Source organism: Brassica rapa, chromosome A01 (genome assembly GCF_000309985.2).
Source record: "Brassica rapa cultivar Chiifu-401-42 chromosome A01, CAAS_Brap_v3.01, whole genome shotgun sequence".
Classification (NCBI taxonomy): Eukaryota; Viridiplantae; Streptophyta; class Magnoliopsida; order Brassicales; family Brassicaceae; genus Brassica; species Brassica rapa.
The window spans coordinates 11,399,503-11,424,377 of NC_024795.2; the positions used below are offsets into that span (position 1 = coordinate 11,399,503).

Consider the following 24,875-nt stretch of genomic DNA (forward strand, 5'->3'; position numbering starts at 1 on the left):
AACATACCTTATCCAAGCATAGGGTTCGTGTATTTCGACAACAGTCTTACAAATAATATAGAATAACACAATACAAGACTTCTTTAGTTCACACATTTATATGTTGCCCTATAGACATATGCGATGAACTCTTGTTAAAAAACATCTTTTATAAAATCTTGTAAATCGTTGAGTTGTATTATCAACAATATCCTAAAACCCATATTTATAAAGGGTTATAATTCCTTAATATACAATGTTCACTATCGAAAAATCTCTCTCTTAGCAGGGACCATTCAAATGACAAGTCCAAATTAACCGTATTCTCTTTTTGGATAACAGAAAGGAGAAACCCCTAAAATTACTTGAAACCCAGATTTATAAAGGGTTTTAAGTTGTCAAAACTCAATATTGTTCACTATGGAAATTGTTTCTCTTAGATCGACATGTTCAAATGAGAAGTCTAAAGCAATTTTTTTTGATTTTTTGATAAGAGAAAGAACAAAATCAAAGATTTACTCGAAACAAACAAAAGAATACAAGAATTAGAGACATACGAGTTGTGAATCTTGAACAGGAATCAACATTTGAAGGCTTTGAATTGCGATTCTCTGTAATCCGTTTTCGTCGCCGGTTGTGTGAGAGAGAGATGGCGGATCTCGACGGAGACGGCGGATCTCGACGGTAAGTCTGAGAGAAGATGGATCTCAAAAAGAGAGAGGAAGAGTCGATGATTGAGGAGAAGATAAGGTAATGGTACTATTGTCTTTTGTTCATTAATGAAAATGGTATTTATGAAAATATCCCTAAATTGGTGGTAAAATTAAATAGTGGTATCAAACAAAGTGTAAAAGTAAAATTTCCCTTATGTTTATTCATTTATCGATAAAACAGCTTGAGAACACATAGATAAATGATTTGAACAATATAGATAAATGACCTGTTTAACAATATATTTCTTACATAATTAAATTATTGTTACCATCACTTATTTCTAACAGAGCTTTTTAACTTAATGTAAGTTAAATAATAAATTGGCTTGGAAAAAAAAATAATCACAATCAACCATTATTTTCTAAGAAACTCATATAACATATTATAAATTTATAATATTTTATAGCTGAGACCAATATAAATAAAAAAACAAATACTAAATTTCAGTTTACCTTTATATTTATTTGATCATATTAAGTATTATGATATTAATTAATTATTTTATTTTGATTTATAAGCTATTTGTATGTTTTGACATGCTTTAAGACATAATTTTATAATTCTGACTTTAATTAATGAAGAGTTAGCATATATATCAAGTAAGCATTTTCTATTTATTTTCGTTTTGTTTTGTTTTTTTAGAAAATTAAAGATTTATAAGAATATTAACTTAAGATGCTGACTTTAAATATTTTTATTGGTACTTTCAGTTATTTCAGATTTTTAAACCATATAGTCCATATCGTATTAAAGGTTACAGACATAATTAGATTTTTTCTTGTCAATCTCTTATTATATTAAGTTTTCAATAATTAGCTATAAATATCAATCTAACTTTAAAGATAATTTTTTTTCAAATTTTAATTTATCTTTTTATAATTTTGTGCTGATTTTTATTTATTTTTACATACGTGATTATTTATAAATACTTTTTTAAAAATATATTTCTTTTTTAATATTTTTATTTTTGTTAATTTTTTTTTTAAATTCAAATATACACTTGTTTTATATATCAAGTTAATTAACTTTAATAAAATAATCTTTTTATTTACTTTATCAAATTAAGATGCTGATTTTTATATTATTATAATGATATTTTTAAATTCTGTGTGAACACTTAAATAATATATATTCTCAATTTTGAAATCATATGTTATTTAGATTCATATGTAATGAAAAAGTGATTTAGATTTACATTGTCTTTATTATTTGAAATCGTTATATTTTTAAGATTATTTTTGTTACTTAATTTTATGTTGATCTTCCAAAAATTTATTTTTTATAATAAACTGATTATTTTAGTTATTTGGCAATTTTGTTTACTAAATTTATTATTGATATTTTTTTGAAAGAAATAGCTTCCATTTTGAAATAATATTTTGTTAGATTCATATGTAATGAAAAGTGCTTTAAATTCATATTATTTTTATTATTTGGATATCTTGTATTCTTTAAGAATTTTTGGTTGTTAGTTAATTTTATGTTGGTCTTTTAACGGTTTACTTTATATATCAAATTTATTCTTTTAATAATTTTTCCTTTTCACTAAATTGAATAGTAGTTTCCTTTTTATTTTGAAATAAACATTTTTGAAAATTTTGAAATTTTAAAATAATAATTAAAATGGTAATTTGACATATTTTGTGCTTTGAAATAATATGTGGATATTCTCAATGAATTATTGCATCAAATTACATATAGTACGTATTTTTGTTGAATATTTCCAGCAGTATATAACCTAAGTTTTGTAAATCACGTGTTTTAGATTTATATAGTTATAATTGTTTGAAAGTATTGCATTTTTAAATTAACTATCATATTTGTTTGTTATTTTTATGTTAATTTTCGAAACTTTATTTTATATAGTATATATTTGTACATGATGTTTTTAATTTTGTAAGTTTAACTTATTTGATAATTATTTATATTTTAATTTAGAATAAAAAATTTCGTAATATTAACATTTTTAGAAATACCAAATTAAAAAACGATTTGGTATATTTTTGGTGCTTTAAACTAATATGTGAACATTCTCAATGATTTATAATATCAACTTATATATAGTATATGTTTTTTTCAATATTTTCAATAGTACAAGATATAACCTAAATTTTGAAAATCATGAGTTTAAATTTAGATTTATATAGTTATACTTGTTTAAAAGTCGTGTATTTTTAAATTAATTAATCTTTTCATTATTTATTTTTTAATTTTCGAAAAATATTAAACATTATGTTAACTTAATATAGTATTTATATTTTTGTAAATTTACCTTATTTGATTTTGATTTATATTTTAGTTTGAAATAAACATTTTTTGGTAATATTAACATTTTTAAAATAGTAAACTTAAATAATGATTTGTCACACTACGATTGGTCGTTTAAATCTTATGTAGACGCTTTCGATAGCTTATAACCTCAACTTTTATATAATGATATTTTTAAATTCTATGTGAACACTTAAATAATATATATATATATCCTCAATTTTGAAATCATATGTTATTTAGATTCATATGTAATGAAAAAGTGATTTAGATTTACATTGTCTTTATTATTTGAAATCTTTATATTTTTAAGATTATTTTTGTTACTTAATTTTATGTTGATCTTTCAAATATTTATTTCTTATAATAAACTGATTCTTTTAGTTGTTTGGCAATTTTTTTTACTAAATTTATTATTGATAATTTTTTTTGAAAGAAATAGCTTCCATTTTGAAATCATATTGTTAGATTCATATGTAATGAAAAGTGCTTTAGATTCATATTGTTTTTATTATTTGAAATTCTTGTATTTTTTAAGCTTTTTTTGTTCATCAAAGTCGGGCATGGAAGTAATGGATTTACCGGCGATGTTGCAATACCGGATCTCCATCACACATGGAGGCGCGTGTCGGCGTGTTGGACAATGCAAACTTGCAGATCCATGCAAAAAGCATAGGATGAAGTGTGGAAAAGAGCTTCAGATGTCTTGACGTGTGACTTCAAACACATAGCTTGAAGGCGGTTAGGCGGTTTCAGATTAGTAAATTGGATCTTGGCCTTTAGATTTCTTTTTTGTCTGGCTTGTAGTTTTGATGGATATTGTGCTTTATGAACGTACTTGTAATCTCGTTAGCCTATAATGGGGTTTTAATGATATGACAATTTGACAAAAAGAAAAAATTATGTGAATGAGAATAATTTAACCCCCAAAAAAATTATCACCTATATCAATTATCAATCATTACGTAATCACATACATAAAGAATATTAATATAATCCAAATGTAATTTTAACTAAGCGAATTAAACTGTTAACATAACGAGATATATCACGTAACATGTGTATGCAGTTAACATTATACTCAAATTGTTATTGTCAAAATAGAGAATCAGACGTCAGAATTGGGTAACCTAGTTCCAAAAACCGACCTGTTATAAATAGAAAACCAAGCTGTTACAAATAGGAGACCAACAACCCATTCCAATTTAAACTAATCTGATCAAATCTAGTCCATGTTTCAATTGATATGGATCAATTCAATTGGTCTAGGTCTAGGTCTATCTTCTATTTGAAAGTATTAGTTTTTGAATACTATACTGTCGGATTTAACTATATAACACATGTTAATACATTTTCATATTGACCATATAGTTATTTGATCTAGAATCTCTTAATTAACCAAAAATTTGCGACCAATCAAAATGAAAATTCAAAGATAAATTTATAAAAAGAAGATAAAAAAAATCTGGGATATCAGACACTGACCAGATTAACAAGAGCACACCATTACCAAGTGAACCAAGAGAAAAACTAATATCCACCTTAGTGGAAAATACAGTTTTTATTTGATAGGGAAAAAGTCAGCCAAGTGGCTACTTTTAGCCGAGACATTGATTCTCATTGCACCCTAAAGAGTAGATGAAGCCAAAGATGGGAAGACAAATAACGGGAACTTGCGGCAAACTTCGATACCGGTCGCTTCAGCTAGATAGTATTGATCATCATCTCCAAGGGGTCTAGTCTCCACTTTCCAGTTGAACCTGTTCACAAGGTTGGCCAATGTCACCTCTATTAAAGCCATAGCAAATCCTATTCCAGGGCATAGCCTTCTTCCCGATCCAAATGGAATGAACTTGAAATCTTGTCCTGAAAAATCCAAAGGTTGATCCAAATGTCTATCTGGCTTAAACTCTTCTGCATCTGGTCCCCATGTTGTGGTGTCTTGATGGATCGCCCATGCATTAATGAGTACCTGCTCAACCAGACAACCACGTACGTATACTATGTAAATATATATATAATATTCGTAATAGTTAACTGATGGTTGCTTTGTTTCGTCGTTTAGATGTTTACCTGTGTGCCAGCGGCAATGTCATATCCTTTCAGTTTGACATCTTCGCTAAGTTGTCTAGGAACTAACAGTGGGCCAGGAGGATGTAGTCGAAGAACTTCTTTAATCACAGCCTTTAGGTATTTCATACTCTCCACTTGTTCTTCCGATACATATAACTTATGTCTCGAATATGTTTGGATCTCGTCTTGGAGTTTTTTCATACACTCTGGATGTCTTATAAGACGCATCATTGCCCAATCGAGAGTGGTGTAAGTTGTTATCATTCCTGCTACGAAAATATCCTATAAAGAAACATGTTTAGTATCGTAATTCAAATAAACATTATGCCTTCTTATAGATATATTTACTTAGATATTTCTATTTTAGGAAAGACATTGTTTTAAACTTCAAAGTTAAAGGATGGTTGGTTTATCTTAGTTACCAACATGATGAGTCTGATGTCGCTTCTATCGAGCTCGAATCCATTTGTCTTGTCTCTTTGAATTTGTAACAGCATATCAACAAAATCAAATGTCTCTTTCTTCTCACCTTCATCTACATGTTCTTGCAATACTCCTTCTAGAAACTCCATAAACGTCCTGCTTACTTCTTCCATTTTACGATCCAAACCGCGGATTTTATCTATCCAGGCCAAACCCCTGATGTAATCCCCAAATGGGAATGCGCCTAGAAGCTCCATCATTGTTCTCAATAAAGTCGCAAAATCCATAGGGTTTTCCTCTAGGCTATATTTTCTTCCCATGGCAATTCTACATATCACATTGTTTGTCATATTCAGGAGAGATTCACTCAGATTTACCGGCAAAGAAGATGATCTAGCTTTCTCAAGCTTCTCCATCATTGCGACAATCTCCTCTTCTCTTATATTCTCAAAGGACCTAACCATTTTCTTGCTGAGGAGATGAATACTGCATAAGCTCTTCACCCAAATGCATTTTTTTTTCCAAAAAAAGAAGTTTCGTTATTTATATAAAAAATAGTCTTAATTAAACATAAAGAGAAAAAGTTAACAACATAATATAACCATATAATCGATTATATAACTCTTACTCACCTAACACGTTGTTGAATATTATATTTAATTAAGTGCAATAGGTACGTAGATCTCGATAACAACATTTTATAATCATATACAAATTCAAGCAAGATTCAAACATTAGCTGGCAAAAAGTATCTGGTTCTCTAGATTAGTTGAGGTTTGGTTCAAGATTATCATAAGAACAATAAACTAATATATACAATAATCATACCTTCATCTGTCTCCAGTATTCGCCATAGGAGGAAAAAGCTATATCACGCCCTCCGTTCATAATTATATCGACTGCTTTTGTTTTCGGGCGGTTTGCAAACTTCAGATCGTGTGTTTTCATGACATCGTGAGCTATGTCAGCTGACGAAACTACAAGGATAGGGACGCGACCGAAGTGAAGTAGCATGAGCGGTCCATAACGGTGGCTGAGGTTACGGAGTGAACGGTGAGGATGGAGGCTGAGTTGGTGGAGGTTCCCGATCACTGGGAGTCGCCGCGGAGACGGTGGTAGGTTACGGTTAGAGGTGGTGGCTCGTTTGAGTATTTGTTTTAGGAAGAGAAATGCTAAGATAGTGGCGAAGCACAGAGAGATTGATATCATTTCCATTTCTTGCTGTCAGAATCAAATACTCTCATATAGCAACTTATATGGAGACTTTCCCCCAATTGTTCTTACAGTTTATTAGCAGCATTATTGGTAAGGGGTATCAAAGACTATATACACCATATAATAGTATAATACTGACATAGTTTAATTATATAATTAATATTAAATATAAAAAGAATTCACAAAAAGACACATTTTTTGAAATTCTTCCCTTTTCATTTTTTATTTATGTTAACTTTAAATTTATTAATCAACTAAACCGGGTATTTATGAGATAATCTATATATAATAATAAAGTCGAATAGAAACTCTCTATAATGCACCACATCATCCCTCATATCTCTATTTTGCGACACGTGTCGAGCAAATAGAGAGCTTCTTTTTTTTCTTCTAATTCATGGATTTTTTTTTCTTTATTCTTTGGTGTTTTTGGCTTGCAAATTAGTTGGATTTTCTGATTATTTATTGGGCCTTTCTATTTATTTATTGGTCCATACTTTAATATATGCGGCATGTTTGTATTTAGAGTTAGGTGTGCCATCTTCAGCTGATCGACGCCGTCACCTTCCATCATCCTCGACTGTGTTTTCCTGTAGCGTCTTCGCTTTCACTTAAAATCAACCTTTAATTCAATCATTAAGCTTCACCCCACATTTCTTCCCACTTCGTCTCATTTATTCTCATTAACAAGCGGCGTTTGTAACAGATCCAAGGTCGAGCTATAAATAAGTGTTTTGGAGTGATGAAAATCTACACCATTGAGATATCTTATAGCTTAAGCAATCCGGCGGATGCCTTCAGATATGTTGTCTTCCTATGTTCTTCTTGCCAACTTGAGAGCAGACTGTTGCTCAAACACGACGGTGGTGCGTCTTCTGAGGTTCTGGAAACACAATTTTCATTTTTCTTGCATTAATCAATAGTTTCGTACAAACATAAGTTGACCGGTATGTAGGAAAAGTAATCTTTAATTCATGATTACACAAAATTAATATGGGGTTTATTATGTTTAAATTTCAGTTTAATTTCTGTATTGCTTTCTACAATTGTTAAATTTTAATACAAAATATTTTTTTTAAAAATATTTTATTCCCAAAAATATATATTTTTCATTCCCACCATTACTTTTTTCATAACAATAATAAAAAAACAAAACATTTCAAACGTAAAACAAAGTTAAGTGTCTAAGCAAAACATTACTTTTTCATAACTTCAAATGCTGAGGCTATAACATACAATTCACCATTTCCTTCCAATATATCTTCACACTACTAAACCTAATAGACATTATCTTCAATACTAAGCCTAATACACATTATTTAAATTTCGACTGAATCTCATATATATATATATATAACATAACTGTAAAATAAAAATCGCACAATTAAAACAATATATATATAACGAACTTAACATCATCGTGTATAGAAAAATATTGGCTGCTGATTTCATGAAAAACTAAGCACCAATACTAACCTCCAAAGTAAAAAAATGTACAACATAAACAAAATATTTATAAACACAATAAACAACCGCTCCGCGCGTAGTGCGGAAAAGCCACTAGTTCTTCGTATATAAAGACTTTCTTCCTCTATGAAGCCGATCATGCAACTCACAAGCAGCCTCTTCCAACTGTGGTTTCGTAGATTATAGGGTCCTTACCCTCCATTCAAAAATCACGCAACAACAAATCATCAAAATAACGGGCTGACCTCACTTCTTGTTGGAGATAAATATAAAGTTAACTTAGGAGTTAAGTTACACCAATCCTAATAGAGTTAGGATTAGGATAGTTAGTCCTAATGAGTTTAGGACATATTGTCTCTATATAATAAGATTCAAGAGTGTTGTATAGATCATGTGAGTTTAGAGATTGAGTTTGGGTGCTTAAGTTTTGTGAGTGTTTCTTAAGCTAATAAAAAAAAGTTTCTTTATATTGAGTTCATACAATCTTTAGACTTATATTTGGTATCAGAGCCAGGTTGACGAGAAATCTGAAAGAAGACCAAAATACCCTTCGAGAGAAGAATGGGTTCCTTCGAGTTAGGAATGAGAGGTGTGTGTGGCAGAGATCAAGTCAAAAGATCCTGGAAGTCAGTTGTGGGACACAAGATGAGTGTAGTCCTTAGTTTGAGGGAAAGAATGTGATATATCAAACTAAGTCTCACATTGGAGAATTAGACAAAGAGTGTCTAATATATAAATATATGTCCAACTCTAATTAGTACGAGATCTTTTGTGAAGGAAACTAAAAGTAAATTCATGCGGGCTTGCCTAAAGCCCAAAGTGGCCAATATCGTACTAATCAAACAATATAGAGTTGGACATGGATTTAACAATCCCAACAATTGGTATCAGAGACCTGTCATGTAGGAGCTGATAGGGTTCGAGAGGCAAGGATGCAAACCCTCATAACTGAGTTCGAGCGGCTTTTCTAAAGATGAAAGAAACCGATAAAATTGATGACTTTGTGGGCAAGTTATCAGATATATCATCAAAATCCGCCGCGTTGGGTGAAAAGTTGAATGAAGCAAAGCTTGTGAAGAAATTTCTGCAAGGGTTACCACACAATAAGTTTATTGACATAGTTGCTTTGCTCGAGCAACTACTAGACTTGAACAACCACGAGTTTCGAAGATATTGTATGTCGCTTGAAAGCATACGAGGAATGTATCTCAACGGAAGAAGAAGAAGAAGAAGCACAAGATGACACCGTCATGGATCCGTTTTGATTAATGTCATTAGAATTTGGATGTGACCATTTGTATAGTCTTCCCTTACCTTATTTAAATATATAGTCTTCTATAACCATTTGTATATGTAGCAGCGGACCCAAAAAGTAATTTTAGTGGAGTCACATATATATGTATACATATGATTTTTCAAAATATAAGAAAAATGGGTGATATTAGGGCTTTGAACCTTGGTTTTTGGGGTTTCAAAGGGTTGAGAGGAACCAATTCTGCTACAGATTCTTTAGCAAATGTCATACAGTTTTATTTATTTGACCACATTTGCGTGTCAGGTGACCCCAGTTGGGCCTTACTGGGTCCACCCCTGTGTATATGTTGCTCACATATAACATAAGTTTGTGTCCATTAAGCGAAATGACACAAATGAGAAATGATGACACAAGTAAAAGTGTGTGATCATAAAGACACAATGAAAATATGCAATCATAAAGGTACAATAACATCTATATATACATTTGTGATGGTGGTTGGTTATGTGTAAGTTCTTTTGTGTTGGTAACAACAACAATGACAAATAAACACACACTAGAAAAAAAATTATAAAAGAGAGAGTTTGTGATCTTCTACATCAAAGATCACCTGCTATATATAAAGGAATAAGGGAAGAAGAAATCGATTGGTGAATCCAAATCAAATTAAGCGTGGATCGAGGTTAGTATCTTTCTTCTTCTCTAGAAAATATTAAGTTTGAATTAATCTAAATCTAGAATATGGTCTTGGGTAGATTTCATAATAAAAAGCATAAAAGTTATTCTTACATGGTTTCGTAGACCATACCTTCCATTCAAAAAGTCACGCAACAACGAACCATCAAAATAACGGGTTGACCTCAGTTCTTTCACCTTGAATTTCAATTACAGTGGTTCCTCTAATTTGAAAGTTTCTAACGAAACCCTTTGTTATTTTTTGTATCATTCAATAATAGTATCCTATAAAATATAAAAATAAAGAAAGGTTTGTTTGTTTTAATTATCGTTTTTCTTTTTGAATATTTTATAAGACATAACACTTCTCTAAAATGGAATGGTAAAATAGTACCATTGAAATTATCTTTCTTTCAGTATATATAGAATCTCAATAATTCAAAGTTTTGTACATTGTTGATCCGAACTATGTGAATGATATTTTGATTACGTCTCCTCTTTTATGGAGTGGAAGTTGTTGAAGACTGAGACAGTAGGTATAAATGTAACCAATAGATCCGATCCAGAAGCTCACCGCAAGCTCGAGAACCGGTAAATCAAAGTCTAGAGGACGACCACGAAGGAAGAAGGGTCAACCCGAAGAACAGAGATTCAATGGTGGATGATGATAAACATGATGATAGAGAGAGTTAGGGTTTAAGAGATTGTTTTAGTGTTTGATTGATTCTCCCGTAAATGAGAAATGGATTACATATAGTGTTTACTAAACCAAAGGGCTAAACCCATAAGGCTAAACCAATTATTAAAGGACTAAACCAAAGAGATTAAATAACTAAACCAAAAGGATAACCAGTTTATCCTGTCACAAAGACTTACTTGCGGAGGAAGTTATCTCGTCCGCCATTGATTAGCTTTCTGATTCCGAACTTCGGATAGAGAAAACGAAAAAATTAGGTTTCAGGATTTTATTGCTTTAATACCATGTAAAGTAGAGATGATATTGTAAACCGTTAACTTTGATTGATAAGAGGAACATACAACTTTATATATACAAAGCTAATGTCGGCTTAACAAAGGCCTTATCCGAATATATTCTATGTTTATCTAACTAACATATATAGGTAATCCTAATTACTCTAGGATTCCCTAATTAATAGAAGTTGTCTTTAAGTGATGTATGGACTCGTTGAATTGTGCTAGTGGGACACCACTCGAGGTAGACATATTTCTCTGGGAAGATAGTTTAGATATAGAGTACGCATACTATTTTAATTCATCGTCTATCTATAAAGTAAAAACCGATAAAGAAACTATTTCAATACTCATAAAGATGTTTTGTTAATAGTTTATTACGTTGATCGTCTATCTATAAAGTAAAAACCGATATCATATGATTATAGCATAAACTTTCTTATGTTGATCGATAATTATTTTATTTTGAAATCATATTTGAGGAGGTCATAAAATCTTGTTGTTTTTAGAAAAATTACACAATATAAACGTTGTAAGTTCGTGATCAAGAAGACTTTTTAGCGTGATTATACATATGTACCCTACAACATGGACAAAGTGCGTTATATTTCTATAATTTTGTAACATTATATATTGTCCACACCACACGCAAACTTGTGTATATCTTTGTCTTACTTTACGTTTGTTACAATAGTAAAATACGAGACTTTCTAAAAAATGGCTTCCTCACATTTGCAAAGAGCCATAGAGAACCCAACTCTTGAGCTCAAAGTTGTATCAGCCAGTGGCCTCAGCCATGTTGATGCCACGGACGAGATGGACGTATACGCAGTCGTTTCAATTAACGACGACAAGAAACAAGCGGCCAAAACACCCATCGACTATGATGGTGGTCCAAATCCGACGTGGAACCACACGATTAAGTTAACCGTCAACGAAGAAGCAGCCCGTGAAGGCCTTTTAACTCTCAAGGTCGAGTTATTTAGTTATTGGCTCGAAGGGAAGGATGACCTTTATTTAGGAGACGTCAACGTCTCGGTTTGTGAGCTTTTCGCCTCAGATCCGCTTCCATCGTTTGCAAACGGTAACGTCAATAAAATGAAGTCGTTGACTTGCCCTATCAAAGTCACAGAAGGGGGATGTACCAACGCAAGGTTGAGCCTCTTGTACCGGCTTAAACCAGTACCGGTTAAGGATTTGTATCCTCTGGCGTCTCAGGATCATTCTCCATCGATTTGGTCGACCAGTTTATCCACATTCGGATCAAACCGTCACGACTAAACTAATCCTAGAGATTGTGATCAAATTAGCCAAAAACATCGAAGATGTCAACGCCTTCTTGGCCATGGATGTATATGCTTCAGTTGCAATCTGTATGGATAGGAAAGTTAAGGATAGGATCAATACACCTGTAGCTTTCTCCGCCAATACAAACCCTAAGTGGAACCAGAAGATTAAGTTTTTAATCGATGAAAAATTAGGTCAAGAAGGGCGTTTGATGCTCCTCGTTGAGTTGATGAGCCACAGACCTTTACTTGGTGATAAGGAAATCGGATCTGTCAGGCTTCCGATTCAACAACTATTAAGCTCAAATCCGCCTTCATCATCAGCCAGTGGTGATGCTAACGGTATGAAGTTGGAGACGCACGCTTTGACCGGTCCTTACGGGAAGAAAGGTGTCGTGAGCTTCACGTATAGGTTTCTTGCAGAACAAATTAGAGTTGCAACGGTTACAACATCCCAACCATATATTATGTATCTACCGGTCAAACCTCATTCAAACTCCTCCTCGGATCCGGTTCAGGTGACCTCTAGTTATGTGGCTGTTCAACAAGGTGTAGTTAGTGGGACAAGCAACGGTCTAGTACCAATATATATGCCGCCTCAATATCCATCACATGAATATCAACAATATTCACCGCGGAAGCAGCAGCCTCGAGCGCAACCGCAGCCACCACCACAACGTTCGCAGGTTAAACCACTGCCTCAGCAGCAGTTCTCTCAGTCACTACCGGATACACAAGAAGCATAGATTTGTAGCATTCGTGCTACATTAACGTATGGAATAAAATGTTCTCAGCTTGATATTTATTTTTAAATGCATTGGACTACTTTTTTCCTTCTGAGTTTGTAAGAAATAGTATCCTTATATTTTCAGTTCATTTGTGGTGTTCCTCATTTCATTAGCTTGAAGTTCAACAAAATACAGTTCTTCCATAACTCCATTTTTCCCCAAAAAAGTTTAAATCACACTTTTTCATATATTTCATTTCCTGTTTCATTTTTCCATTTCCACTTTCGTTTCCTATTCATGTTACTAGTCACTTTCTTATTCTCTGTCTTTTTGTTTGTGTGAAAATGGAACTGGTCTTATGAGAAATAGTCGAAAACAGCATCTTATCACTTTTGAAAATAGTTTAATTAATTTACACAAATTTGATCCAGCTATTATGAATTTCCAAGTTCTATATAAAAAATTAATTAAAAAGAACTATTTTATTAAAACAGAACCACTGTTTCAAACATTATTTTATGTGGTATATTACGAAATATGCCACTAGAATTTGAGTTTTAGTATAGAATTTCATTATGATTATATTTATTCTAAATATGTATTTATATCAAAAATATACAACTTTTCAATTTCATCTGGTTAATATAAACTTAAGCAACTGAAAATGTTTTGAGTTATTTATTAGTCCAGCCGTCTAGGGCTCTAAAGTACCTGTCAATAAATCATCTAAACACCACACCCGGCGATTATTCACCAATAGACTCAAGTCTCAACCATTTGGACAATAAATCTTATTATTCTTTTTAGACTGATTAATAGATCTAAACATGATTTCCAACACCTAACTGCTTCTATATAGAGTAAGAATTTATTATTGGATTAAAAAATTTAGAATATAAATTATAAAATATATTTTGATTTAAATTAGTTACAATTTATTTTTAAAAAATATATTCAAAATTCTAGTGGATAATATATATATATATATATTACGTGAAAATACGTTGAAAGCATATATACAGAAATATTTTATATAATCTCAAAAAAAAAAAATATATATATATATATATATATATATATATATATATTAAAAGTGGGATAATTTTGGCTAATTAAATACATATACTTTTTTATCATACAGTTATTTTTGTTAATTACAAATTGAAAAGTTTATTAAGAAAAAATGAAAACTATACAACAATTTAAATTCAATAAAAGTATTTTTATAATTCTCTTCAAATAATTTTTTTCTGTTCAAATAATTGTTTTCTGTATATATATATAATTTGATTCAAAAGATTATTAAGAATTAAAAAGCAATTCCAAATTGGAATAATGATAATGATAATAAGATATAATAATTTTAGTTTATTTAAAATAAATTTTAAATCGAATGAATATATTATAGTATAAATTTACTTTTAGTTTTCAACTTTTCCTTACCTCAAGTTGACCCAATTTATGCCTCTGTGCGTGACATAAAAATGTATTAAAAAGTATTTGATAAACTCTGATAGCTGTGTTACAAAAAAAAAAAAAAAAAAAAAAAACTCTGATAGCTTTATGATACATGAATTAGCCCGCCCTGTGTTACCTAAGCAATACATAAGCAAATGAAGAATTTTCAGCTTATTAAAATAAAATATCTCCTGTACAACATGGTGTTTGCTTGTCTATTGGTGGCCAATATGATGTATATTACTTGGTCTACGTTTTTTTTTTGTTAAATATAGGTGATGATTGGTTCGACTGTGGCTGTAGAATTTTAGCTGTAAAAGTTTAGCTGTAGATAAATTGGGTGTAACTGTAAAGTTGTTACTGTAGATTATTTTTACAAAGACTTTTGTTGTAGTTAAATTTGTTGTAGATGTAAGCGATAGGCTGCAGATATTTTAAAATAAAATATGTGATGTATATATAAAATAATTATTATTTTTATCACTTAAAATGATTTATATTATTTTAAAAATTATCAAAGTTTACTGTTATTTAAAATGTGATATGTAAATAATATTTATATTATTTAAAATATTTTAATAATTTAAAACCACCCAAAATTAGTGTAAAATATTTATAGATGTTTTTAATCATGATTATCTTATTTATTTTATATTATAGATATTTTTTATTCTATAGTTTCTACAGCTTATAAATGAAAGATGTAGGTTTTTTTTAAACTAAAATACATAAGAAAAATATTTGCTTTATTTTTTTTTGTTGTAGCTTTAAAAATAAAGCTAAAACATGATTGGTAAAAATTAATAGAAATTTGATGTAGGCTTTAATTTTGAAAAGTAAAACTAAAGCATAATTGATAAAGTTTAATGATTTAAAAAAAAATAAAACTAAAGTAGGTAGATAAAGTCCAACCAATCAACTCGTTGCTCTAGAGATGACAGTTATCTTATCTTTCATATAATATGGTAATACCAGAAAATGTCCACGCAGTTGTGTGTTTTAAATACCATTCTTTTACTTCGAGACAAAACAGGAGGAGACTAGTTTTCAACAAAAATGTCTTCCCCACGGTTGCAAACAACGATGGAGAACCCAACTCTTGAGCTTAAAATCATATCAGCCACTGATGTCAGCCATATCGATGCTACGGACAAGGTGGACGTGTACGCTGTCGTTTCAATGAAAGGCGACCATACTCAAACGAAACAAGCAGCCAAAACACCTATTGACTACGATGGTGGTTTCAACCCGACGTGGAATCACACTATTAAGTTCTCCGTCAACGAGAAAGCAGCGTGTGAGGGTCTATTAACCATCTACGTCAAGTTATTTAGCTATTGGCTTGAAGGAGAGAACGACCTTTACTTGGGAGAAGTCAACGTCTCTGTTCAAGAGCTTCTTGCCTCAAATCCACCGTTTGCTAACGGTAACGTCAATAAAATGAAGTTGATAACTTACCCTCTCAGTTTCTTAGGAGAAACAAAACCTAATGCAAAGCTGTCTCTCTCATACCGGTTTAAACCGGTTAAGGATCCCTATCCTTCGACACCGGATTATTTATCACCGTTTAGGCAACCTATATACCCAAACCCAGATCCAACAGGATCATGTCAGCCAGTCATATACTCCCCTCAGTTACAAACCGCCACGGTGACAAAACTAGCCATAGAGCTCGTGATCAAATGCGCCAAGGACATAAAGAAAGTCAACGTCTTCGACGAAATGCATGTATACGCTTCGGTTACAATCCGTGAGGGCAAGAAAAGAGTTAAGCATAGGAGCAATACACCTAAAGCCTTCTCCGCTTATCAAAACCCTAAGTGGGATCACCCCGTCAAGTTTTCACTCGACGAGGCATTAGCTCGAGACGGCCGTTTGTTTCTATTCGTTGAATTAATGAGCCACCGACCGATTTTAGGAGATAAGCATATTGGAGAAGTCAACGTCTCGATTCAGGACCTTTTGAGATTGAGTCCTCCGTTAACAAAAGGTGATGGTAACGGCATGATGTTGGTGACCGAGGATGTGTCAACTTCTTCTGGCAAAAAAGGGACATTGAGCTTCACATTTAAGTTTCTTAGGGAACAAGTTACAGTTCCCAAGCCTTCACCATCCATAAACCCTCAACCATTTATTATGTATCTACCCGTCTCGCATCAAGGAGCCTCGGGTTATGTCACTGTTCACCCAGGAGCCCATGACGGGTCAAGCAATGGTTTAGTACCAATTTGTATGGCACCTCCTTATCAGCCACATGGATACTATTCACCACATCAGCCGCAACCGCATACACATCAACAACAACAATCCCAGCTACCACCAGAGAAGTCGCAGTGTCGACCACTCTATGATACACAACCTCATTCATACCAGTCATATGGAAACCAACAATATTCACCACTCGAACAACATCCACAACATCAAATCCACATGCCACCTCAACATCCGACAGAAGCACAGGCGCAAACTGAAGGCGCGAGACCACAAGTGAAGCCTCAAGGGGGTACCATGGCAGCGATAGGATTAGGGGCATCGGTTTTGGGACGAGTAGTAGCTGGAGCCTTAATAAGTGACATGATGTCCAGTGAAGCAAACATATACGAAGGTGCGGCTTGAAGGGTTTGGTTAATTTACTGCATGTGATGAATCCTTAATATGAAGTGAAATTCGGTTATTTGTTCTTTTCTATTCTGCTAGCTTTTTTGTTTGTTTTCGGTTTGTCTTGTATGGGTTCTTTCATCTTTGTGTGTCCTTGCTTGTATGTTTTTTTATTGAACTTGCCTCGCTTGTATGGTTCCACATGGGAAAGTTGTAAAATGAAATTTGCTTTTACAGAGCATTACATTTGTGTTCAACATTAGGTACATTAACGAAGCCCAATATGATACCTGAAATGAAACTAGTGAGGGCATGCATATATGTTCGATTTACATTTTTGACTCATAAGTCATAACTTCATTAAATTCATAAAACTTAAGATTAAAATGCTCATGAACTGTCGTCATCAAGAGGCTTCCCTTGCTAGAAAAGAAAAAAAAATGTCGTAATTGTGCAACGTTTTTATGCTTATAGAAATTTTCTATTTCCTTGTACGGTTTTACGACTTATCTCGAATGAGCTTTCATTTCCTTTATATGTAAATTATGGCTATTCTATGTATATAGACCTATTTATGACTATTGATTTGATTTCTTTCGAAAAAGCTTCTTTGTTCTTTCCATTGTAAAAGCATTCTCTAAGGATTCAAAGACTTCAAAAATTAATCTAATTTAGCACTTTTCGTATTATCAATGATTTACTAAGTCAACTTTTGTTTTTTTGGGTGTTAATTGATTTTTTTTAAGTAGGGCAAGGGTTTTGTCTCGGGATGGAGAAAAAATGGAAGTATGGGCGATAAGAAAAAATGATCAGAACAAAAAGGGAATATCCATAATAGTCAAATCTTTGTAAAAAGAAAAAAAAAATCCATAGTTGGCTAGTTGATATCACGCCTTGTTGAGTCTATTACCATATGCTATTCATCAGTTTGAAAGGTTCAAAATACGATGACAAAAGAAAGGTTCAAAATACTGTATATTTTTGTTCCTTTTAAAATAAATTGTGTTAGTTTCTTAATGGCAAAATTGAAAGAGATATTACGTGCGCGGCATATCAGAATATGCTTAAATGCTTATCAAATACTTAAAAAAAGGTGAACCTTTCCTCATAATGTAAAAACTAAAAAGTATTGATGATCACACGCTCCATGTTTATCTGGATTAGTAGTGGATTTGAATTCGGATTTCTTAGAGATTCACGGAACGCCTTGTGCCACTCGACCACGGATACGTGTTTCTTATTATATACTATATACAGTAAAAATTTCTTAAATTAGTTCCGAATGTAAAATATAACACAATTTGATAAGATAGTAATTTTTGAATTTTTAAATGTAAATATATGATTCCAATATAAACATTATTAATATATGTAAAGTTTTTTTTTAAATATAAACAATATATTTTACAGTTTGTTTTTGTTTCACATTGAAGTTTATCTTTAACTTTTTAAAAAAAGTTTGAAAAATGTTGATGTTATTTTGTCATTTACAACTAAAATGTATTTACATTCACAATACATATTTTCTACACACCAAATAATCAAATAAAGCAATATAAATTTTTATAAATAAAATTTAAACGATACATATACCATCAAATCAAGTAATTTTCGTCTTTTTACAGTATATAATTATAATTTTTTTTGTAAATTATTACTATATAAATTATTAAAATATAAAAGTTCCAACGTTATTAAATTATAGAGTTTTGAATGTATCTTAATTAAATCATACAAAGAGATGCTCAATTCTACATAAATAGTGGTGATACTTTTAGAAAACAACATTGTGGGGTGGTATATTGTAGAACAATAGTTTCAATAACTCTAAGCGAATGGTCAGCTAAAATTCATATTGTTAATTGGGTAGTTAATATTTTTCATTTTGTCAATATGTTTTCTTTTAGCCATCATAATCCAACGCACGAAACCACTAGTTAATCTAAGGAGTTTTTATATGAAGTTATAATCTAAGGAGTATCTAAGTAGACTTTCTTTCCAGCTGGGGTTTTAATCTTATAAAAATTTATAGTTGACATATCCTGTATGCAAATAACATTATTTGTTGTTAAAGCTGTATGTGTATTTATATGTACAAAACTTTACTAAATAGTTATCTTTGTCAGAATTCAACATTTGCCAAGTTTTCCAAGATAATAAGACTCGACTCTCTTCCCGAAAATGTCTCCACCGGAGTTGCAAAGAGGCAAAGAGAATAATCCATCGTTCGAGCTCAAAATCATATCAGCCAATGATGTCAGCCATATAAATGAAGCATACAAGATGGACGTGTACGCCGTCGTTTCAATCACCGGCGGCACTACTCAACAGAAGAAACAATCAGCCAAGACACCCATCGACTTTTACGGATGCTCCAATCCGACGTGGAACCACACCGTCAAGTTCTCCATCGACGAGGAAGCAGTCCAGTTTACCCTCACGGTCAAGTTATTTAGCTACTGGCTAGAAGATGAAAATGACCTTTATTTGGGACAAGTTACCATTTCGGTTCAGGAGCTTCTTGCCTCAAATCCGGTTCAACCGTTAACTAACGGTAAGAATGATAAACTCAAGTTAGTGACTTACCCTGTAAAAGTCATGGATGGTTCCAAAGGAACGTTAAGCTTCTCGTACCGGTTTAACCCGGTAGCACCACTTGATGATATGTCCCCATCGGCCCCGGACTACTCGCTTTGGTTTGGTCAACCCGTTCACCCAACTCCGGATCCAGCAAGTTCAGGTCATCCTGTTTACCTAAACACATATCCAGTGAGGTTAGGTCAGCCCGTTTACCTAAATACGGATCCAGCAAGTTCAGGTCAGCCCGTTAACCTAAATCCGGATCCAGCCAGTTTAGGTCAGCCTGTCATGTTTTCCCCTCAATTTCAAACCACTATGCCGAAACTGAAACTTATGCTTGTGATCAAATCCGCTAAAGACATAAAAAGTGTCAGCATAGGTAACGACATGAACGTTTACGCTTCGGTTATGATCCGTGACGGTAAAGCAAGAACTAAAGATACAGTCAATACCCCTATCACCTATTGCACCTATAGAAACCCGAGATGGGACCACGAAGTTGAGTTTTGTCTCGACGAGAAGCTAGTTCAAGAGGGTCGTTTGACACTCGTTGTGAAAATAATTGGCGTGCGAGCGTTACTTGGGGATAAAGGCGTTGGTGTGGTCGTAGTCTCCATCCAGGAGCTTTATGGATTAAACCCACCGTCTCCTCTGCCATATAACGGTGATGATGGTGACGGTATGAGTTTGATGACCCGGGATGTGACGGTTTCTTCAGGGAGAAAAGGAACACTGAGCTTCACATATAAGTTTCTTGCGGAGCAAGCTCCCCAACCGTGTTTTATGTATCCTATTCAAGGAACCTCGGGTTACACAGTTCAACCCGGAGCAAATGCTGTCCCGAGCAACGGTCAATTACCAATTTATATGCCACCACAATATCACCAGTCACAGCCTCAACCTCAGCCGCTCCACAAGCCACTAGTGCATACACAATCACAAACACAACCACATCAGTCACAAGGATACCAACAATATTCACCAATGCAGCCACATAAGCCGCAATCTCAAAACCAACCACTCCACCACCCACAAATGCATACACAATCACACGAACTTACATACCAGCAATACTGTCCATCACAACAGCAAGTGCAGCCGCAACCACTGCCATACCAGCTTCCACAAACACAACCAGAGCCACAAACACAAGGCGAAAAACCGGCAAGGAACCCACAAGGAGGGAGTACTGAGGCGCTAGGACTAGGGGCTGCGTTTGTGGGAAGAGTAATCGGTGGGGCTTTAGTGGGTGAAATGATGTCCGATGAAGTAACCATGTAAAATAGGCTTGAGGCCTGATCGGCTTTATTTAAATTCCAAGTTTTGTGAATTTTATTTTCACTGTTTTTTTTGGGTGGAATTTTATCTCCTATTTATTTTTATTTTCAGTATTTTTTTGTTTCGGTTATTCAGTTTGGCTTCTGTATTTATTTTTTGTTCCCTTCACTTTTTTACCATTCCATGGGAATTTTATGATATGGAATGTTTCATGAGATAGTATATGTATTTGAGTATTTCATTGGTTTGTAGACATTTACCACCACCAGAAGTCTTCCCAAGATACATATGAATAGAGATCTTTTTTTTTTGCTAGAAAACTACAACATATAGCATTACCATAATATTTACAATATTTCTTCTGTAACCACCTAAATAGTCATTATACTAAAATATACACTAAGCTAAAAAACTAAAACTACAGATAAGGTTTTTATGTCATTCTATATTTTCCTTTAGAAAATCATTGGAGTTACCATTGAAAATACCTTATGATAGTACTAAAATAAGTTTGTTTTCCAAAATAGCATACAATAAAAAAAATCACAAACAATATTCTTTAAAGGCTATAAAGACATCCCCTATATATTAATTGAGAAGCATTACAACATTTTTTTGTAACCACGTGTCATCACTAGAATGATTCTTATAATCTTTAGAGAAATATGTTAGTCATTTTAAATATATAATAAGTTTTTCATTAAACTAACCATAAATTCATTATTAATGTTCTTTATTATTTCCTTAAATAAAAGTTACAGAATTGCCTAATATGGATAAAGTATATATAAAATTAAAGATTTTGAATAATAAAGATTTGATAAAAAAATAGTGTATCTTCTATCATATTTGTTTAATTTTAAACTATTTAAATAAATTAAATAACCACATTAACATATATTAAAAATATAGTTTTTTCTGTATATATTATATTTTGAATTTTTTAAAACGACTATAAATTATATTTTGAATTCTTTAAACGACTATAAACGACCATAGTCCAGATTTTTTCCCTTCCTTTTTTTCTCTATACTATTACCCTCTGTGTTTTAGTCATTTGAAGATGACTTTGTTTTTGAGACTTTTCAATTTTTAGATCTGGCCAGATGTGGTCTGAATCAAACTTTTCAGAGATCAACCGTGGATCTATGGTTCAACGGTGCGGATTTATCGCAAACGCTCTGGTTTTGTTTATCAGACATATCTTTTGCTTGATCTGAAGTTCCGGTGGTCCTTATGTATTGCTATGAGCAGTGTTCCTTCCTCTGTTTTAGTGAAGAATGGTGTGGATCCTCTGGTTCGTGCTTTCGACTCTCTTCTTGTTCGGAGTTTGGAGGAACTTGAATTTGCTAGTTGGCCGGGGGGCAGCTGCAATTGTATTCGTCTTCTTGAATTATGCAGGTTTTGCTGGTCAGAGCATCTCCATCCTTACTCCATAATTTATTTTAAAAATAAAATGGGAAATGAAGTATGAACAAAATATAAAAATTCACTCCATAATTGTAGTAATTTTTTATTTTTTTGTTCATCTCCAATTTCTACTCTATTTTTAGAGTAAATTATAGAGTGGGAATGGAGATGGAGATGCCATTATATCATGTTTTTTTGTCTTGGATTGAATTGTTCTCAATTGCTTTTTTTCTTTGGATTAAAACGCTTTTGTGTTGGCCGGGGGCAGCTGCGATTGTATTCATCTCTTCTTGTTCTCAACCTGTTTTACTGCATCGTCTCTTCTATATAAATCTTTTTATTATTTTAGTTATCTAAACTGATTGTACAATAGTTTTTTTTAACACTGGATAATTATGCTATTACAACTATGAGAAATATTACATATGATAATTCAACCAAAAATTCTACCTGTCGTATGAAGATTCACGCCTCACTGCATCATCTGAGCCGCCCTATGAGATCCACGCTTGCCGGTACTCCTTGTGCCATACTGCAGATCTCTTATAAGTTTTTTTCTCCTTTAATTCGCAAAATTCCGCATTCTCCGGGAACTAAACTCGGACCTCTTGGTGTAGAAACATTAATGAACCTTTGGTCAAACCACTAGACCAAGGGAGCTTCCACAGGTTGTACAGTCGTTTGTATAATAAAAAAAATATAGATGGATTATATTATGGGAAGTTTACTAAAATGACACAAATTTTCTGTGTTATTATTAGAATAACTCATATTTTTTGAAAATTATTAGAATATTTTCCTGGTCAAAATTGTCCTTGCTTATAGTTATAACAAAAAAACATTACTAAAACACCCTTAACATTTTATCGACATCAGATTTATTTTCAAAAAACAAATCTATCGAGTAATAAGTATGTTCATAAAATCTGTATAAAAAAAATCTACCGATAAAGTGGTGCCAAACGTTTTTAGAAACATCAAATTTGTTTCCACGACATAGTTAATTGTTCTATTTGAATAGAACACGGATTTATAAGAATATGTCTGCCGAATAAAGTACCATATTTGTTATAAACGGTAGATTTTTGTGGTCAGCTTATTTTTTTATGTTCGACTTATTTTCTTACGGCAGAGTTATATATCCGATTTAAAATTGTTGGTAGATTTTTATTTATGTGGTGACAGACTTTTTAATTCATGTTTTTAACATATATTTTCTATTTTTTAAAAAAATTATTAGAAATAAAATTTGTAGTTAATTAAGTAAGAGATGGGCTTTTAGTAAATTTGCTCCTATCCCATTTTAGTCTAGTAATTAAAATTTAATATGAGTTTTAGATCAATTAGAGTCATTCCAAGTAATTTCTCTTATATTATTTGGTTGATAAACTGATATGTAATGTGTAAGTTAGTATTTCTTAATATGATATACAATACAACCAGTCTCAACTAAATCTTTTAGTATATAAAATCAATTACGCAATATATAGAGTTAGTTAAAATATTTCGTATTTTATAGATACCAATAATCATATGTATGCGTGTTTAATAAAATAGTGCATTAATTGCAACATTTAGTTTGCTCAACATTTATTCTGTACTCAAGTTACATTTAATGAAATATCTTAGAAAATGAATAAAAACCTTAGAAAATGAATGAAAATTGAAAACCTTTGAAATTAATGCAAATCTAGGCCCCTTTAAATATTTGATTATTACAAATATAAGACAATTAATGATAGTGTAAAATATTTAATATCTTTAGATTTGGTTAGACTAACTAATCTGTTTGTTATTATTACTTTTTTGCCGTATGTTATAGGGGGAAATTACATGTTTAACACTTTCATGCTACCACTTTTCATTTTTACCATCACTAATGAGACATTTTCAAAAATACATCCTCCTATATATTAAAAGAGAAGTCACTTTAGTGATTTCTACTGACGTGGCACTCATATAGAGCTTCTCAGGAAAATTGTTATAATTCTATTGGTCGATTTTTTAGAATTTTCTTTTTCTTTATTTTTACTCAATCGCTTATGTAGACAGACCCAAAACTATTGTCGATTTCGTTAAGCCCATATATAGCTATGGGGATAATAATTAAAATTAACTTAATTTAGATCTAAAAATTTAAGGTAAGTCTAAAATTATTTAACATCACTTGCCATATAATCTAAAAAATATTACAAATAACAATTTATGGAAACTAATTCTCGAAATTATATAAAGATTAATAATGCTTTATTTATTACTTTCAATATTTATAAACTATAAAATATAATCAACGAAATTTTATATAAGACAATTATAATAGTTTTATACTATACTTGATGAATTGTATTCGAATATAATTATATAATAACTATTTTAAATATAACAAAATCCAAACATGTTTATTAATATTATTTTTAAATTATTTATCGTTGTTTAAAGAATAAATTTATCAGAATTTTAAAATAACTTATGAATAGTTTAAATGTAAGTTACCTT

General features: G+C 31.9%; 3 protein-coding genes, 1 long non-coding RNA gene and 1 pseudogene across 5 annotated transcripts; 4 read left to right on the top strand and 1 right to left on the bottom strand.

Moving 5' to 3' along the window:
- Positions 1-9: 9 nt before the first annotated feature.
- Positions 10-4,410, top strand: LOC117133080. Its single transcript, XR_004456923.1, has 2 exons — positions 10-729; positions 3,519-4,410. It is a non-coding gene; the product is annotated as an uncharacterized LOC117133080 (long non-coding RNA).
- Positions 1,675-6,725, bottom strand: LOC103870375 (putative cytochrome P450 71A28). Of its 2 annotated transcripts, none has more exons than XM_018656856.2 (4): positions 6,286-6,725; positions 5,457-5,954; positions 5,035-5,316; positions 1,675-4,933 (listed from the first exon to the last, which is right to left on the bottom strand). In XM_018656856.2, exons 1-4 carry the CDS (start codon positions 6,670-6,672, stop codon positions 4,589-4,591), a joined length of 1,512 nt encoding a protein of 503 aa, XP_018512372.1. In that variant the 5' UTR covers positions 6,673-6,725; the 3' UTR covers positions 1,675-4,588. The 2 variants fall into 2 exon arrangements, with proteins under 2 accessions (XP_018512372.1, XP_033145088.1); XM_033289197.1 differs by having other exon boundaries at positions 5,421-5,954.
- A 4,977-nt stretch (positions 6,726-11,702) lies between these two features.
- Positions 11,703-15,385, top strand: LOC103870386 (annotated as a pseudogene).
- A 142-nt stretch (positions 15,386-15,527) lies between these two features.
- Positions 15,528-17,164, top strand: LOC103870397 (protein SRC2 homolog). The gene has a single exon (XM_009148525.2). The coding sequence runs from the start codon at positions 15,570-15,572 to the stop codon at positions 17,127-17,129; it is 1,560 nt and encodes a 519-aa protein (XP_009146773.1). The 5' UTR covers positions 15,528-15,569; the 3' UTR covers positions 17,130-17,164.
- Positions 17,165-19,292: 2,128 nt separating this feature from the next.
- On the top strand, positions 19,293-20,972 carry LOC103870749 (protein SRC2 homolog). The gene has a single exon (XM_009148917.1). The coding sequence runs from the start codon at positions 19,293-19,295 to the stop codon at positions 20,970-20,972; it is 1,680 nt and encodes a 559-aa protein (XP_009147165.1).
- The last annotated feature ends 3,903 nt before the right edge of the window (positions 20,973-24,875 follow it).

What these genes read in the sequence shown, in the direction of transcription:
- LOC103870375 (XM_033289197.1), bottom strand. Translation starts at nt 6,672, where the DNA reads ATGGAAATGATATCAATCTCTCTGTGCTTCGCCACTATCTTAGCATTT. An exon ending in AACCATCCTTTAACTTTGAA is followed by an intron (nt 5,317 to 5,420) that starts GTTTAAAACAAT and finishes GTTTCTTTATAG; the next exon opens with GATATTTTCGTAGCAGGAAT. An exon ending in ACATTGCCGCTGGCACACAG is followed by an intron (nt 4,934 to 5,034) that starts GTAAACATCTAA and finishes CTGGTTGAGCAG; the next exon opens with GTACTCATTAATGCATGGGC.
- LOC103870397 (XM_009148525.2), top strand. Translation starts at nt 15,570, where the DNA reads ATGTCTTCCCCACGGTTGCAAACAACGATGGAGAACCCAACTCTTGAG.
- LOC103870749 (XM_009148917.1), top strand. Translation starts at nt 19,293, where the DNA reads ATGTCTCCACCGGAGTTGCAAAGAGGCAAAGAGAATAATCCATCGTTC.